This window comes from Theobroma umbraticum, unplaced genomic scaffold, assembly GCF_002168275.2.
Source record: "Theobroma umbraticum cultivar Fairchild unplaced genomic scaffold, ASM216827v3 scaffold_147.0, whole genome shotgun sequence".
NCBI classification, from domain to species: Eukaryota; Viridiplantae; Streptophyta; class Magnoliopsida; order Malvales; family Malvaceae; genus Theobroma; species Theobroma umbraticum.
In genome coordinates, this window is record NW_018397259.1 from 240,734 (window position 1) to 258,247 (window position 17,514).

Consider the following 17,514-nt stretch of genomic DNA (forward strand, 5'->3'; position numbering starts at 1 on the left):
AGTGTAAATGGTTAAATTCTTGCATAAAGCAGAAGGAAGGGAAAATGATGTTTGGAAGAAAGCATGATGTAGAAAACACAATGTGGCTGGCCCTGGTCTGCTTTCCTCAATACCAAGACCTGGTTTTATGGATTTACATGTGCAAAATCTAGTTGAGTCCAATAACCAAGCAAGAGATTGTGACATGGCATCCAAAACAAAATATACTAACAGAGAAAAGGCACCTCATTCAGTCTTGTGAGTTTCCCAAGTTACCAAGTATGAGCCAAGAAACAGTGGTTTTATTGCATAAAAAATAAAGACCAAACACACCTCAAAACAACTCCTAATCTAGGACGAGACTTACCTCTTTGTCTCTATCCAAACTTTGTTGTCTTGTGCTAATTGCCCTAACTACCATTATCCGTCTATTATCATATCAATTCAAACTCTAAAAGCAAACTTTCGAACCTCCAAACTGCATTAATGTCACCATCTCCCACTCCTAACTCTCTTGACAGCTCTTTCCCACCAACGCCATTCCTTCTCTGCCTTTCCCTCTAAGCCTTCAGAAATGCACCCGATCTACCGCTAGAATTCCCTTTCTCCCTCTTTCTCCGTCTGAAAGGAAACCAAAAAGCAGAACCAAAAATACCCCAAAATAAAGGTCTTCTCTTTAAGCTACAAACTCCAACCCCATAATCCAAAAAAGGGCAACAACAGTCTGGAGGGGGAGAAGCAAAAGATTCTTCATTCATGGGCTGTTCTGCTTCGAGACCCAACACTACTCTTTTCACCAAAAGCAATAATCCTCCAGAAGATCCATATTCTTGCTCTTCTCTAGAATCAACGGTTTCTTCGCATTCTTCACCACCACCAGTTCCTAGAGCTCTTTCACTCCCCACTCCTCTTGTTCACCACCCGCCACTCAGGAAAGGCGATACCCACCACCTTGTCTCTTTAACATCTACTACCTATGGCTCTCTCCTGCTCATTGACACCAAAGCGTCTGAAATGAACAGCCAGGATTTCCCTGATCATCAGCCAAATCTACCGCCGCACCACAACAACTCTCCAGTTCATGCAGACCAAGAGGAGTCATTGTCTCCAGATTCTGTCATCAACACCTGGGAGCTCATGGATGGGCTTGATGATGACTGTGATTTTGATCTGGGTAAGACTGATTCTTTTGTTAATACTCATTCCGATGAGCTTTCATCGAAATCTAACGCGTTTAACAGTAAGAGTCTTGATGTGGCTGTGAAGAAATTGGAGGATTATAAACCTACTAAGCCATCGTTGACAAAGCCATTATGGAAACATTTATCTGAAGAATCTTTGCTATCAAAACTTGACCCAAATGTGGTTTCAAGTTATAGACGAGCCTTATCTTCCAGGCAGTTAGGAAGCAATGAGTGCAGAAGTATAATATCTGTGGGTTCTAGTCCTTCATGTTCTTCATTATCAGATAGTTGGTTTAAAGTGCCAAGCACTGAAAACAGAATTGTATTATATTTTACAAGTTTAAGAGGAATAAGAAAGACCTATGAGGATTGTTGTTCTGTTAGAATGATATTTAGAGGATTTAGAGTGCCTGTAGATGAGAGGGATATCTCAATGGACTCTGTATATAGAAATGAGTTGCAAAGTCTACTCGGAGGGAAAGTAATTTGTCTGCCACAAGTGTTCATCAAGGGAAAGCATGTTGGTGGTGTAGAAGAGATTAAACAGCTTAATGAGAGTGGAGAATTGGCAAAGCTTTTGGATGGGTTTCCAGTTAGAGATCCTAGAATTGTTTGTGAAGGTTGTGGGGATGCTAGGTTTGTGCCATGTCCCAAATGTAATGGGAGCAGAAAGGTATTTGAGGAAGATGAAGGAGAGTTGAGAAGGTGTCCAGATTGCAATGAGAATGGGTTAATAAGGTGCCCTGGTTGTTGCTCATGATAACTAAGCCAAACGAATATTAGGGGATGCATACATCTTATAGTTAATTTGTGGATGAAGATTATAAAATGAAAAATGTCTCTAGTTCGACTAATTCCTTGAATTGCTATTTGTAGTAGGGTCTTGCTTGCTACTAGTTTCTTTGTGGTCTGCCTATACCGTCCAGCAGATGGTTCTTATTGTTCATTGTCATTCCGAGCTGTATGAAATAAAAATGTGACAGTTTTGATGTTCAAGATCCAATTGTTTGAAGTTTGTGAAGCATTTCTATGCATGTTTGTCTTGTTCTTGTTCTTTTTTTTTTTTGTGTGTGTATGTTGGTTGTGTGAAAGTTAATTCATCACCTACTTGATTTGGTTGCCATTTCACCCTTATTTCAAATGTTTCCCTATTTGGTGCCATAGTTTTTAGTGAATCTGGTTCCAAATACAAGGTCTGAACCTGGTATTAGTTCCATTAACAGGTTTAAACTGTGTGGTATCAATTTGACACATATATTCAGTACCAATTAGAGCTGGCAAAGGTAAGGTGACTCGAAAAACTTGTTGGACCCATCTGAACTCCATCTCCATCCAAACCCAAACTTGCCTAACTCAACTTCCGAAATAAGTCGAATAACCTAAACTCGAATGACTCAAAATACTAACTCGAAACGATCCGAGAGTGAAGAATTCGATTTTTATTATAAAAAAGGTGATAAACTTAATCTGAAATGATCTTATGAGGTCTCATTAGAAGGATAGAGCAAATGTAGACCATAGCCTTTAAGAAGCACATAGATAAGCTTCATGATAAGTGAGTGAGTTACTGTGTTTAAAAAGAGAAAAGATGAAGATTGGATTTAAAATAGAGAAAGCAACAAAGGTTCCATTCTTGACAGAGTTGCAGGAAGCAGTGGCTCTTAATCCATTCTTTTCACGTTTCAAATTTTTATTTTATTGTTTTGGCTAAGGCTAAAAGAATTGCATATGTGCTGTGCAGCCAATAAAGGGGAACAGACAATTACCCAAATAGACCTAACACATCATCTTTAAATATACTGTGTACAGTACAGATGGGCGGAGCAGAAATCAATGGAGTACTGATCAAGGCAGGCAGCTCTTAAAATCGAAACAGGGGACAGACTGTTCGTCCCCATGGACCATGGTTGAATAATTAATGTCGTAAACCCAGAAACATCAAAAAAAAAAAAAAAAGAACCCGCGCATGTGCGTTGCAGTCAATGGAGAAACTCAGTCACTCCATATTATGTTCTTATTGATTCTTCCCTTTGTTTTGGTTGGAGAAGCTACAAGATTTGATCTTGGGGGTTAAAACGTTGATTATAACACATCCACCAAGTTACAGCAACAGAGCAGTGAATAGGTTGGGCCATTCTAGGCCGGCAGCGTAGGCCATTTTCTGGGTTAGGATTTGGGTCGATAAGAGTTTAAAACCCAAACCTCAACTTACTATCAATTTATATGTTATATTTAATTTAACTGAAGGAGCTGCTCAAAGTCCGGCCCAGATATAAACCCCTAAAACCATAGCACGACGTTCACCCCCACTCCACAAGGAAGACAAAAATGGAAGGGAATGGGTTGGAAGGAGATGGGTCAAACGGAGAAGCTCTGGGGAAGTGCTTGAGTGGCATCGTGGACGATGGCAGCACGGAGAGTCACCGATACTACCTGTCACGGAGAACTGTGCTGGAGATGCTGAGGGACAGAGGTTATGCCGTACCCATCTCTGAAATCAACCTCTCCCTGCAAGAATTTCGAGCCATCTATGGCCAAAGCCCTGATTTTGATCGTCTCAGACTCTCTGTTACTCATAAAACTGACCCTTCGAAGCGGGTAAGTAATGCTTTCTTTTCTTTTTTTTCCCCCTTTTTTTCTGGCTTTGCTTTATGTTGGGGCTGCTCTTTACTCAATTTTTGTTCTTGGTGAAAAAATATGATTATGGTGATTCATTGTATTATTAGATAAGAATCTACTTATTGCACGTGTTTTGAAGTTGGAGGACTCGGTTGCATGTTCCTAAAAAATTGTTCAATATAATTTGGCCTAAGTCAATAATGTCCAGACCCTGCTACTTACAAACAATGCCACCTGACTTTGGCAGCCATAGGTTTTAGTTTGTATGTTCCTAGACTTTTCTTCACTAATGGAGTATTTTAACTTGTTAAAATCTATGATTATCTCTCCCTTTCTTCACCTACAAATTGTTTTCTCTGAGTTTGTAAGTTTTCAGACAAAAAAGATATGTAGGAACTAGGCATAACATGTCTCAGTGTGAGTTTGTCAGTTTTGAGAAACTATGAATTACTACACATTTTGCCTCCCATATGAGATGCTACTATCTCGTGTTTCCTAGAATAGAGCGCTACTGTTTTAATCTAAGATCTCTCCAACCCTCCACCTGAGCTAGCCCCTGTAAGAATGCTCCATATAGATCTTTGTGAAATCTGCATTGATGTTACTCTCAGTACATTATGGTTGCAGTCTTCCATTGATTCCAGCCACTATATGTGATCATGTTTGGTAATACTATAGTTGAAATAAGATTGCGTTATTGTAACTAGAATGATTGGCTTTCATCTGCCCAGAATGAAGTGCGATTTGTCCTGTACTTCCACAATGTCAAATTCGTTGCATGGGGCAGGAAACATCATTATTATTATTATTTTATGATTTAGTATTGTTGGAGAATTTTTTTTGGGCAGTCCAATATCTCATTTAATGACACAGCACCTTTCAGCCATCTATTCAGTTTGCTATTTCATTTAAAGTATTGGATGAAGTTTGAGGCTTATGAAGTTTGAGCACAATTCAGAAACTTATGTAGATTAACTGATAACAAAGCTGAAGTATCAACCACTTCATTTTATATCTTGCTATCAAAAGATTGTGTCTTTTTCTTGTACTGATGTACTAACTTTTTTCTTGTTAATTGCTGCCAGTCTGTATTGAGATGTAATTCTTTATTCTTTATGTGATCTGCAATATATAACGGGAAATTTTTTTCTCTACTTAATGATTTTTTCCTAGCAGATTCTGGTAGTTTTCTATGGGCCTGGTATGGTTAAAGTTAGTGGGATTCGTCTCATTGCTGGTCTAATTACTAACAAAGAAAGTTTGACTGGGTTGATACTAGTCTTGCAAAACCACATAACAAACCAAGCTTTAAAGGCTCTGGACCTTTTCTCATTTAAAGTGGAGATATTCCAGGTAAATTTTGTAATACAAGTCTTGTCTTTGTTACTTTCATGGACATTGGTTCTGTAAATTCAATTTGATACATGAAAATGTTTCCGTACTCAAAAGCTTTGGCTGCTAGGCCTTTCATGTCCTGAAAATTGTTGTATTTCTGTATCCATCCTCCATGTTGTATGCATGCTGCATGCCCTAAGCCTTGCTTCATACATTTACACACTTGTTGATACATCAATGCTTCTCTCTCTCTTTGGTTCATATTATTTGATATTTTTTTTAAACAGTAGTTTATTATAATAAAAGCAGGGATAACATGCTTACTAGTTGATCTCTTTAGCCTAGTTGTGGTGGCAATTTTGGACTTGGAGCTTAAGATTAGCATATGAAGGATGAAAACTGCTAATGAGTGCACTGCATTTCACTATTGAAGTTTCTATGGGAACTAAAAGCAAGATTATATGCGTCTTTTTACTTTTTATACTCATTTAATGATTCAATTTTGAATTTAAATATTTTTTTAATAGTTTCAGAAGGTGCCACATCCCTTTGGAATTGCTTTCACATCTTTGTCTCTAGATTACATCATGAGAAATAGCCATTGGCATGCAAGGAACATGCATTTTTTTCTAACATGAGGCTTATCTTGACAGTCTTTTTCTTCAGATGGTTTGTACTAACCAAAATTGAGATGTTATTTTGCACTACTAGTGCTAGTCATAGGTTATAAGTTCTCTAATATATTGTTATCAACAATGTAAAGCTTAAAAATTGTACTACAGTCTGCAAGCTTCAACTGACCTTATATTTCCTGTGCCAATTCTATCAATTCAAAGGAATTTGCTGGGATTGATTCTATCCCCATAAGATCATAAGTTTCTTTCCTTACAGCAGCTAGGCCACTGAATGGAGTAAACTCTGGACATAGACATAGACAATCAGCTATAGACGATTGGCTTGATCATTGTTTTTTTGTCTCTGAAAAATGAAAGTCGTTACTTTTTCTTTTTTTGAAAGAAATCTTCTATTTACAGTATTAGTCTTTATTAGTCTATAGACCACATACTGTTAGAAATTGGTTAATAATTCTCATAATCTTTCCATCTTATGATAATATGTAATCCTTGTCAAATCTCTGATGGATAAATTTGTAACTTTTGAAACAGGCTTTACATGGCATTGTACATTTAAGTAAAGAAATTAGTTCTTTACATCCATTATGGTTGTGGGATGCCAACTCCTTTTGCCTCCTTATATCTAACATGCAACTTGTTCAAACCTTCTTGTACCCCTAATATCTCCTCTACTTTGTGTTTCTTGGTTCTCAGATCACTGACTTACTGGTTAATATTACGAAGCATGTGTTAAAGCCCAAGCATCAGGTCTTGACAGAACAAGAGAAACAAAAGCTCTTGCAGAAGCACAGTATAGAAGAGAAACAGGTTAGTCTTAAAACATTCAGAGCTTTGGTTGAATATTACATACACGTCATCGTTAGCTTTCAGATTTGTTGTTGTCGATCAGACATTTGTTGCATTAAAATGACATGCATATGTCATATATGCGATGTTAGTTGTGAAGATTTAAACCTATACCAAACTTTAGGGCAGCTGCATGACAAAATATTGCATCTTTATGTTTATTTTTGGTAGGTTTTGGTGGTTACAGACTTACAGTCACTAATTGTTTGGCATTTGATTTGAATTTCTAATTATTTCCAGCTTCCTAGATTGTTAAAGAAAGATGCCATTGCAAGATATTATGGTTATGAAAGGGGTCAGGTGGTCAAAGTTATGTATGATGGTGAGATCACCCAGTCACATGTCACCTACCGATGCGTTTGGTGATGCGGCGATGCAGTTTCCCTTTGTATTTTCCTGTGGGAAGTTGCAGGTGTGCTTGTTAAGTTTTTGGCCAACCTTCTTTTTGGTTGCTTCGTGTGACATCTGTTTACTCTTTATGAACACTGATTGAGTCTACCAAGTCTTTTTATCTTTTATCAAGCAGCTGACTGTGCAAAATGTAGAACTAATATTTTAGTTTTAGAAAATAGGTTGTGACTCCTACTCAAGGCAAAAGAAGAATTGTGGGTGGAATGGCTTCCGTCACCATCCACAGAGATAGATGAGGGAAAATTAGAGGTGGCAAGCCGGCGGGTTCAGGTCGGTTATTTTGGATTTAGATCGCCTCAAGTTTGGATCTTGATGGGTTCGTCGTTTTCAAGTCAAGTTGTCTTGAGAATAAAAGTGGTAATTAAATTTTGCATTTGTGAAATATCATCTTATGCAAATTCAATCGATTTAATTTTCAGTATTAAGTTTGTATTGTTATGGATTTAGATTGAATCAATCTCAGGTTCATGTCGTTTCAGATGAGGGTTTCTCTAAGTTTGTGTCAGGTCATTTTGGATTTGGCTTTTGTTTGACGTTTGATCAACTTGGGTCTTGTTGGTTGGCAAATGGTTTCGAAATTGGAGATACGGTACCATTGATAAAAATCATGCTGGGGCTAAAGAAACGAAGATGTTCCTATTCAACATTGGGTGCCAACCGCCCTCTTGCTGGCCTTGTTGCTAAAACTCATACAATCGCGAAAGCATCCAGCAATTGATATGCTGTAACTTCAATATCTCGTTTTAGCTGCACCGTACGCAACAAGTCTTTCATCCTAAAAAATAAACAGAAAGGGAGAAAGAAGAGGAGGGATTTTCTATTATGCCGTTGGAGGCATCGTTACTGCCATGAGTGGCATCACTCTTTTTACTATCTGGATCCTTTTAGGCACTACTGACTTACCTAATCAAAGAACTATCAGCGTATGCTAACAGGAATAATTACAGTTTAATCTTGTCCATGCATATCTGTATACCTTTTCACAGGTAGCAAATTCATGCACTTTCCCCATGACAGCAACTGCAAAAGCTAACAGTTACTCTAGTTGATCACACAAAACACCAAAAAAAAAAAGGCATTTACATTATGGGCAGAGAATACTGTCTTTGTCATATCTATTAACGAAACTCTCGTTTCTATCAGCTAGGCACGCCAAACCGGATCAAAACCACTTGTAGCAATACATTCTAAAAACCAAGAGATGTTACAACTATACTTTTGTCACTTATTTTTCCAGGAAAATCTGCAAAATACTCGGGGCGCGCAATCTCATGGCCAGAATTTTGGTTTTATCATTTCTTGCGAGACAATGCAGCGGCAATTCCACCCGCAATAAGTCCCACAGCAGTAGCAGTGATGCCAATTCCAATAACACCATCTATATTAACACAAAATATATTCATCATTCCTTCAGTCTATGCTATAATTAACTCTAAAATTTGTAAGAAAATTCTAGTTATCACCTTTAGCAATACGATCCTCAACTGTCTTCTTCAGGGCAAGAGCTTGCCTCCAATCCGGTGCAATCTACAATAAGAAATCAAAATAAAACACTGAAAACAAATGTTTCAATAAAGCAAATGTGCAAGAAATGCACCACACCAGGCAGCGTTGGACTAATAAAGACAAAATACCAAAGTTCTAACAGAGGGAAGACACAGACCTACAGCGTCATGTTGTGCAAGTTAAAACATAGTGCTATAAAAAATTTTAGAGGGTAGACACAGAAGAATTTAGAGCACTAACCCAGAGGAAATGCAAATAATTTAACACACACACAGCCTATAGCCCACTAAAGAAATGCCAGGCAGTAGAGCTAGGAGTTCAGTTGTGCTTCCAAGATGTTTGCCATTAAGGACTCTTGCTCTTATTGTTTCTTTCTAGCCAATTTTTAAGAACTTTCAAGGCCAAAGTAAATGGAACTCTGAATAACTTATATATAATATCAATACTAAAGTTATCAACAGATATAATGATTATTATAGTCAAATAAATCATGCCATGTATTTAGGAAAATTATACAGTAAAATAAATGGACTTTCAAAAAGAAAGGAGAAGAGAAATGGATAGGCAAATGGGATCATTTCCCAGCACTCTCATGATAGAACAAATCCCTTTATCCTCAACATTTTACACAAATCATTTTTCAGCTTTCAATATAAGATTTATTGTTAAATATTATGTTTATCAATTTTCATATTTGTTGAGTATGTCTGATTATTACTTCTTTGGAAGAGACACCATTCATAGTTTAAACAATCAATTTAAATGGTAGACACAAACTATTTAAAATAGGTACAAAATCAATTCATCAATTTGGTAAATGAAAGGCATAGGTATTAATATTAAGAATTTCCACTAATAACGAAGGTTAAAAAATCATCTTCTTGCCATTACCCACCTGTACTCCCCACAAAAGTGTCCCTCATTACACTGTTTCTCTTATTTTAGATGGGTAATATATTGTGGGTTAAAGAGTGCTGACCAAGCATTGATCAACTCTAGAACATTCAGAGTAGGTAAAATGCAAGACCACCAAGAATCTGTTTTTGAATAGAAAAAGGGTTAAGGAAACACAGACAAACCTCCAAACACTGCTCTACAAGTTGTCGACTCTTTGAGTATTCACCAGTTCTATAATATCCAACAGCCAGAAGATAAAGTTTCTCCCTGTGCTGCAATGGAGAGCTGCTATTAGCCAATGACGCTGCAAAGACAACCATCGTTGAGTTTGAGGCACCATAACATAATAGATAAAGTTATAAACTGAAAGCAACAAACCAATGAACCAAGGAAAATTAAAAAAGAACAAGATATATTCAAACAACAAAGCGGTGACAAGGGAAATTGGTAAGGCCCATAAGTGGGGCTGGAAGAGATGGTGGCAGAAGGATATGCTTAATATTTTAACTGAAAAGCTTAATGCTTTAATTACTCATAGGCAAGGGCTAACAGACACTTCTAGGGTCCAGATATATTGCATAGAAGGTATTAGACAGATGCATTACCAGAAGCGATGGAAATACTAAACAAGCACTGTGAAGACAATTAGCATGACTATGACTCATGATTAGGAACACAAAAGTAACAAAGAAACCAAAATCAGGCTTAGAAAAACAGAAGGGCCAAGTCAAAAACATAGCCATCGATATTAGAAAACTATTAGAAACCATTGTCATAGGTAAAATTGTACAATTAGCCATAGCAATTAGAAGGAGAAAAGTAAGGAAAGAGTTGAGACAGAGAGACCACCTATGAAACTATAATATTATCAGCATGAGTAATATTTGCAAAATACTTATGTTGGCAATATTGAATCCCTATTACTCCAATACAATTACAAACAGGTCACGTAGTAGAAACAGTACATGCTACAAAAAGTTAGTAAACATTAATGTGTTAAACAAAACCTTAGGTTAGGGAAGATGGTACAAATAATAGACCTTCAAGCATTGCTATCCCACGCTGCACATCTTCAGCTTGCCTAGAGTGAACAAGTGCCCACGAAAGCCGCATGATGCTTTCACTCTTCAGCTCCTCCGAATCACCCTTAGCAGCATCTGCAACTTCTCTCTCACAGCCCTTCCACCAATACGACAGTCAAAATCAAATGCCAAAATAATGAATGGGAAGCGAACGTGTATCCAAGAAAAACCAAAATCCCAGTCTAACAAGACAAAAAACATAAAAAAAAGTGCATTTTCCTGCCACTTTCTTATAATTCTGTACTTCAGGATTGCAATGATGGCAAGCATTCAGACTTGCTCGTGAAATTCAAATCTTTACTCTGGGTGTTTATGATCTATCCTAATAATTGATATACACCTGCAACAGACTCAAAATCTTTTGATATTTTTTTTCTCTTAATCTAAGGGAAAGAAAACTAGAGATGAGCAAAAAATCAAACCCCAAATGATAAAATTACCCAATCAATGGGATAAACGGAATACTTAATAATCCAATTTAAATTGGATAAACTTTCAAAGAAGACATGGAAAAGCTGAATGTATACTTACAACAATGATGTCGCCGTCGCACCAGGGGATTTGATCAGCACCACCGAAGAAGGAGCCAACCGATTCGAAAAATTTTCCGATCTTCGCTTCCATTTCTCAGTTATCAGTGCTCTGTCGGCAAATTTCGACGGGGGTTTAGCTTGAGATTTATGCCCCTTTCTCTCTCTCTCTCTCTCTCTTTTGTTTAATTTCGAAATTCTGGTTTTATCTTACACATTTTGGGGCCTTTCGTTGTTAAGAGAGCCACGCTAAGACACCCTGTCAATGAATAAATCCGTCGCGCAGCACTGGAGGATTAAGAAATTGACTTTTCCCCTGATTGGTAGTTGCCACGTGAGATATTTTAAGCTTTCTTACATTGAAAGAAAAATACATCATATCTAAAAAAAATTTTGAATTATTTATTAAATGTTACCTGATAATAATATGTCATAATAAATAATAATTTAATATATTTACGTATTATAATGATAATGATTATTATTTGATATTTTTATACCTTACATTAACGTCATATTAATATTATATAAAAAATATAATGATATAAATTACAAGTTATGTTTTGATTAGTTATAATTAATTAATTTTAATAGTAAAATTTTATTTAATTAAAAATATAAATATAAATATTTGATCAAATATAATAAAATGATAATTTCTTTTAAAAAATTTACTTATAATTTACAAGTTTTTTAAAATATTATATTAAAAAAATAAAATAAAATTTTACTCCCCCCTCCATTTGTTTCTTACTTTTTTATTTTCCTATATATTAAAAAAAATATTTTTAAATATTATTTTATATTAAAAAGATATTTTCAAAACCCAACCTAGCCTAGAAGCCCAAGAACGATTCAAAAGAATCCTACCAAACCCAAATACCCAAGAGGAGTAATAGAATAACCCAGCCTATTCCAGAAGGCCCAAAAGAGATGGAAAGTTCAAACTCTTCTTCTGCGGATTCGAATTCCACCCATGCCAATCCAATTTCAGCCCACACCAGTCTAACTTTAGCCCATGGTCACACTAGTCTAAATTCATAAACGTACATCATATAAACTATAGTATTACACTTTGTGTAAAACTATTCTCAAAGAAATAATTAGTAAGTAATCAACAACAACTATATAGAGTGCATTATTTAATCTCAAAATTGTCTTCCTCTTTTGCAAATTGGAAGACAGTTTTCAAATTTTAAGTCCAATTTTCGTCGACTATTAAATGATTTTCGATGGATCATAACATAAAAAAAAAATGAGAAAGTCAATTTCTAAAAGCGATTTTCCATGAACAAATGAAACCAAAACTCTAAGCAATTGGAAATGGTTTCTATAAGAATTTTTTTTTTTTTTAAAAAAAGAGATACCCTTTCTTTTTCCAAATTAACTGCAGTGTGTTATATTGGCATATAGTACTTATTAAAAATCTTTCTTTAAAAGTAAATAAATTTCATTTTCAAAAACTAATAATAATAAGCTTTGTTTCCAAAGGGATCATAAAATCTACAATTTGAGACCTGATTTAAAAGTGTTTTAAGTTAAAATCTTGAGAAATAATGGTAGAGGATTTCCGAGAATGAGACGCTTGCTTACCTCTTTTTAGAAGTGACAATTTGTCGAGTCTAGTTTGGATTATCTCAAGTTTGTGTTATTCGGATTTGACATTCAAGTTATTTAGATTTGAAGCATTTTGGAGTTTAAGTTGTTGACTTTTGAAATCGAATCGAATCGGATTTTTGAATGGATCATTCATAGTAAGTTAGGTTTTATCAACCACAATTAAGTTATTCAGAGTCACATTTTCATCAACTTGTAGCATATCTCTGATTTTAATTTTGTGATATCATAAAACAAATTTTCAAAAAATATTGAAATCATATAAAAAGAAAAAAAAATTATTGAATAAAAAGTCATTTACTAATTTAATTAGAATGATTTATATAAAAATTAAACATTTTCTCTTTAAAAAACTAGTAATAATTTTTTATTGACTGATATTTAATTTTCATTTTCATTGTACTGATTATTATTACTAATTAGGTTTTTATTATCAAAATTTTTTTTTTGAGAGGTAAAGAACAAAACCTATTTGAAATTAAGAATATATATTCAATTATAATTGAAACATTGTTTTTGGAGGTGATATGAGCAATGTGCCTATCACTGATGTAATACTTCGATTAAGAAGTAATGTGTGTGCACGTGTACGTGTACGTGTATGTGTGTGTATGTGTTTGTAATTAAGATATCCAAGTTAGGGTTCGAAGTGATAACATGTCATATAGAACATATAAATGACCTTGGAAGAGAAACAAAGACAAATAGACATAAATGAAACCAATTGATGCATTCTTTTTATTTCTTCAAATCTTCTCGTGTCCCTAAATTTTTATTTCAAATAGAAAAAGTTTCATTTAAAAATTTTTGTTGCCAAATTAAAGGAAGCATCGAAACATTGTAATGCTAAAGTCTTTTAATGTTCACTACTTTGAAAAGCCACGTAGTGTCCGAAGTGGTTTGAAGAAAAAAGAGCCGCAAAAGAATCTTATTATAGTAAAAAACAGCTTATCAAGGCACAGCATAATCCTGGTTCAACCAATAGAAAAGAAAGGTGAATTGGCTAGGAGCTGTCACCATGCCACTTTCTTACATATTGTGTATTACGTTGTAGGATAAACTGTAACTTTAACAAAGAGAGGGGGCCAGAATATGATGGAGATACTAAACTTGGCATCTCAGGAAACCAAAGTATCATGCATTCCAAGCACAAAACAGCTATCTTGGCTTCGAGCAGTACTGAATGTAAGCAGAAAATATTTCATATATATATATATATTTACACATTTATTTTTCTCTTGCTGAGTTGATTGACAAAAAAAAAAAAAACAAGAGAAAGAAAGATAAAACACTTATCCATGAAAGACTTTTTCCGTGGATGAAGTCTTAACAAAGAAGATCAACCCCATGTCACTCTTTTACAAAGATAAAAGCAGATAAAATATATTCGAAACTTGATACCTGAATAAAGTACAAAGAAGATCATCCCCACCTAGTTAGTGCAAAGCATAAATTCAGCGGCTAGGGTACCCCAATAGCTCGCGCCATGCGGAAACAAACAAACTTGACTCACCCTTTCTTCCATCCTTTCGTCCTCTTGTTTCTTCGGGCAACTCCCCAAGTACACTACTAGATTTCCGAATATCCCATAACTGTCGTTGAGTTACCTCCTTTCAACCGTCAAGCTGGTAGGATTGGATGGGCAGCAACGAGAGGCACCCTGGAGAAGTGAGAGTTACAATGCCTGAGATAGAGCACTCGGATTTCATCAGAGACGAGAGCGCGAAATTGATATCAGCCTTGGGTGAAGCCCAAAAACAAGAAAGCGATTCATCTCAAAGAGCTAAACCGTTAATACAAAGAGTTCCACCAGTCCTGATCCGTATCAAGGAAGATTTTGGGAAATATTTTAAGCCAAGGCTGGTGGCCCTCGGCCCTTTGCATCATGGTCTGCCGCAGTTCGAGCGGGCGGAGCACACCAAGCGTAAACTCGCAGCTCTCTTCGCAAAAGAGAACCAAACAACTGGTGAAGTTCTATTCAGCAAGATTATGGCAGAGATAAAGGATCTGAAGCGGTGTTACAACCCGGAGGACATACAGGATTACGACGATGAGAAACTAGCTTGGATGTTCTTCGTGGACGGTTGTGCGGTGTTGTTTGCTGTACACTACGGTTTACAAGGCGACTTTAAGAGGTTGGACACTAAAGCAGATCTTCTGGTATTTGCGCAACTTGATTTGTTCTTGTTAGAAAACCAACTTCCTTACCGGGTCCTCAAAATATTGATTGACTCAAGCAAAGACCCCACAAAATGGGAGCAATCAATCACAGAATTCATCGGTGACAACCTTATAACAAATATACGGGATGGGAAGAAGAGCCCACACACAGAGGAAGAAGCAAAGCAAGAGTACACTCATCTTCTGGAGCGCTTGCGGACAAAACACTTGACGGGAATGATAGAGGCGAGTAGAAGTAGTATGATAGGTCGCTTGCTTCTGTCATGCGGACACAACCGAGAGCACAGGAAGACATTTCGTAGCGTCAAGGAGCTCAAAGAATCAGGGATTAGTGTTAGACCCAGCGAGTCAGACAACCTGAAAAACATTTCCTTCTATTGCAACTTTCTGGGAAGCCTAAAGATGCCACGCATCCTGGTGGATGACTCAACAGCTTCCAAGTTCTTGAACTTGGTAGCCTTAGAAATGTGTCGAGATTTTGAGAATGATTTTGCGGTCACCTCTTACTTATACTTCCTTGATTCTCTCATTGACACAGCAGCAGATGTTAAGGAAATGCGAGTTACAGGTATGCTCCACAATTACTTGGGCAGCGATGAAGAAGTGGCTGATCTTTTCAACAAATTGAGCAGGGACTTGGTGCCAGATCAGGCGATGTACAAGGATGCTACAGACAATATCCACAGGTACTGCAACAATCCCTGGACGACCCCAATGGCTCAAGCCTATTACACCCATTTTAGTAGCCCATGGACGTTCCTCGGCTTTTTGGCTGCGCTCCTTGGGCTTCTTTTCTCCGCTATTCAGGCTTATTACTCGTTTCCAAATAACAAAAAAACCAAGTGATTAAACTCCCTGGTACGAGTCCTTTAGTGTGTGCTTTCAAACTTTTCTTTTTATTACGCTACGTTTTTATGTATCCTAATAAGGTTATTTGTGCTTGAAGTGCTTTGGTATTCTTTTCCCAGCTTCGTGTGTGACTGTGAGCAGCCAATGGAAGAAATTACCAATGTAGGATTCTGAGTTTTATATGTAATAAAACTGACTTCTTTTAAATCTTTAGTATGTTTGATTTGCTGGATACTTGTTAATATATCTGAAATGATATCCTCCAACTGCTCTTTCATTATGGAGTTTTTTTATTTTTTATATTATTACAATTTCAAATTTTCAATTCTATTCCATTAGTTTCTGGGATTCAAAATACAACCATATATATTTTTTAAATATTATTCATTTATGACGAAGATGCCTCCACGATGTGGTAGCAATTTTTTAATGTTATGATATAGATGTTTCTTTCTATTTCTTTTTACTATTTTTCGATTAGTAGTTAGGATTGACTACAATTAGTTTAGTTTATTATTTGTTTATTCTTATGTGTCTTTGCTGTTTGTTTTTTAAAATACGAGATCAATTGAGTATTAAGCTAAACAATGAGAAGTATTTCTTTCTCGTTTTATAATTTTAGCCTTCGCATCTTAAATCTTTAATTCGAGACTTTTAAATTAAAATTTTAAAATTTAAATGATAAATAACATTACTTCGATAATGATATATCTTTTTTGACAATTTTTTTTAATTGGAGAAAGAGAGCTTCAAATTTTACTCTTTAGATATGAAAATCATGCATCAACCAATGAACCAAATGTTTAGGTATATAATTTTTTTGACAATGTTTCAATGAGAGAGATTTCTCATATTTTAGATGTATCATCGATGGATTTTTGATAAAAAAATCTCAAGGAATTAACTGTTTTGAAAACCCGCTAGTGCTGTGGCAAATTAAGATAATTTTGTTCAAAATTTTTTGATGAAAAATTCTATTGGAAACTTTCCTACATGTACCAATACTGATGTTAAAGTTCATTGACATTGGTTCTAAAAAATCTATTTTCACAATATTTTTTGATGGAATTTTTGTCAAAAATCCATCATAAATAATAATGATCCTAAAGTTGAGTAAAATACAAGAGCTCCCTTCCATGTAGCGTTAAAGTATACTTTAGTCCTTCTTGTTTTTAAGAGTATGATTGACCCCTTAACTTTTTATTATTACTATTTAATAGTTATTTACAAATATAAAAAGTCATAATTATTCTAAATACTTGTTTCTTGACTCTTTATTATCATTATTCAACCATTATTTACAAATATAAAAAGCCATAATTATCCTAAATATTATTTTTCAATTATTTGAGTTTAATTATGACATTTTATATTTATAATTAACTGCTGACTAATGGTAATAAAATATCGAAGATACTAACCATACATTTTAAAACAAGAAGGGCAAAGTGTATTTTAAAACTCCTAATTGTTTTTCTTTCCTTTCTTTCAACACACTTGAACTAAAAATCCTAGCCACCGCACTCCTTCCTCTCGGTTTCTTGTACCATTATCCTTGTCAACTTTGCTGGGGACACCATCTTGCTACTCCGTCGTTGATCTCTCACTCTTCCCTTGATTCCTCATTTCTCGCTTTTTTTTCTCTCTTGTTCTTCTCTTCATCATCTTTTCTTCCAGTTTGCATATAATGTCTTTCAGCTCTACCCTTCCTTTTTTTCCTTGTCCTTTCTTTGTCATTTATATTTTTCAATACATAGATACATACATACATTAGTGTGTGTATGTATACACATGCACACATATGTGTGTATATGTATGTATATATATGTGTTTGTATATGTAT

The 17,514-nt window shown here is 35.5% G+C and overlaps 4 protein-coding genes across 6 annotated transcripts; 3 read left to right on the top strand and 1 right to left on the bottom strand.

The window, feature by feature from the left end:
- The first annotated feature begins 427 nt into the window (after window positions 1-427).
- LOC110415179 (Glutaredoxin family protein) lies at window positions 428-2,159 on the top strand. Its single transcript, XM_021426740.1, has one exon. The coding sequence runs from the start codon at window positions 736-738 to the stop codon at window positions 1,921-1,923; it is 1,188 nt and encodes a 395-aa protein (XP_021282415.1). The 5' UTR covers window positions 428-735; the 3' UTR covers window positions 1,924-2,159.
- A 1,083-nt stretch (window positions 2,160-3,242) lies between these two features.
- NRPE5 (Eukaryotic rpb5 RNA polymerase subunit family protein) lies at window positions 3,243-7,492 on the top strand. 3 transcript variants are annotated; one of them, XM_021426473.2, is made up of 5 exons: window positions 3,243-3,761; window positions 4,959-5,135; window positions 6,446-6,559; window positions 6,839-7,010; window positions 7,164-7,492. In XM_021426473.2, exons 1-4 carry the CDS (start codon window positions 3,492-3,494, stop codon window positions 6,962-6,964), a joined length of 687 nt encoding a protein of 228 aa, XP_021282148.1. In that variant the 5' UTR covers window positions 3,243-3,491; the 3' UTR covers window positions 6,965-7,010; window positions 7,164-7,492. The 3 variants fall into 3 exon arrangements, with proteins under 3 accessions (XP_021282148.1, XP_021282149.1, XP_089639491.1); XM_021426474.2 differs by having other exon boundaries at window positions 7,171-7,492; XM_089783365.1 differs by having other exon boundaries at window positions 3,248-3,761; window positions 6,839-7,492.
- A 566-nt stretch (window positions 7,493-8,058) lies between these two features.
- Window positions 8,059-11,277, bottom strand: BIGYIN (Tetratricopeptide repeat (TPR)-like superfamily protein). The gene is made up of 5 exons (XM_021426476.2): window positions 11,026-11,277; window positions 10,453-10,591; window positions 9,595-9,716; window positions 8,473-8,536; window positions 8,059-8,387 (listed from the first exon to the last, which is right to left on the bottom strand). The coding sequence occupies exons 1-5, from the start codon at window positions 11,116-11,118 to the stop codon at window positions 8,302-8,304; spliced, it is 504 nt and encodes a 167-aa protein (XP_021282151.1). The 5' UTR covers window positions 11,119-11,277; the 3' UTR covers window positions 8,059-8,301.
- Window positions 11,278-14,135: 2,858 nt separating this feature from the next.
- On the top strand, window positions 14,136-15,955 carry LOC110415289 (UPF0481 protein At3g47200-like). Its single transcript, XM_021426886.2, has one exon. The coding sequence runs from the start codon at window positions 14,280-14,282 to the stop codon at window positions 15,666-15,668; it is 1,389 nt and encodes a 462-aa protein (XP_021282561.1). The 5' UTR covers window positions 14,136-14,279; the 3' UTR covers window positions 15,669-15,955.
- The last annotated feature ends 1,559 nt before the right edge of the window (window positions 15,956-17,514 follow it).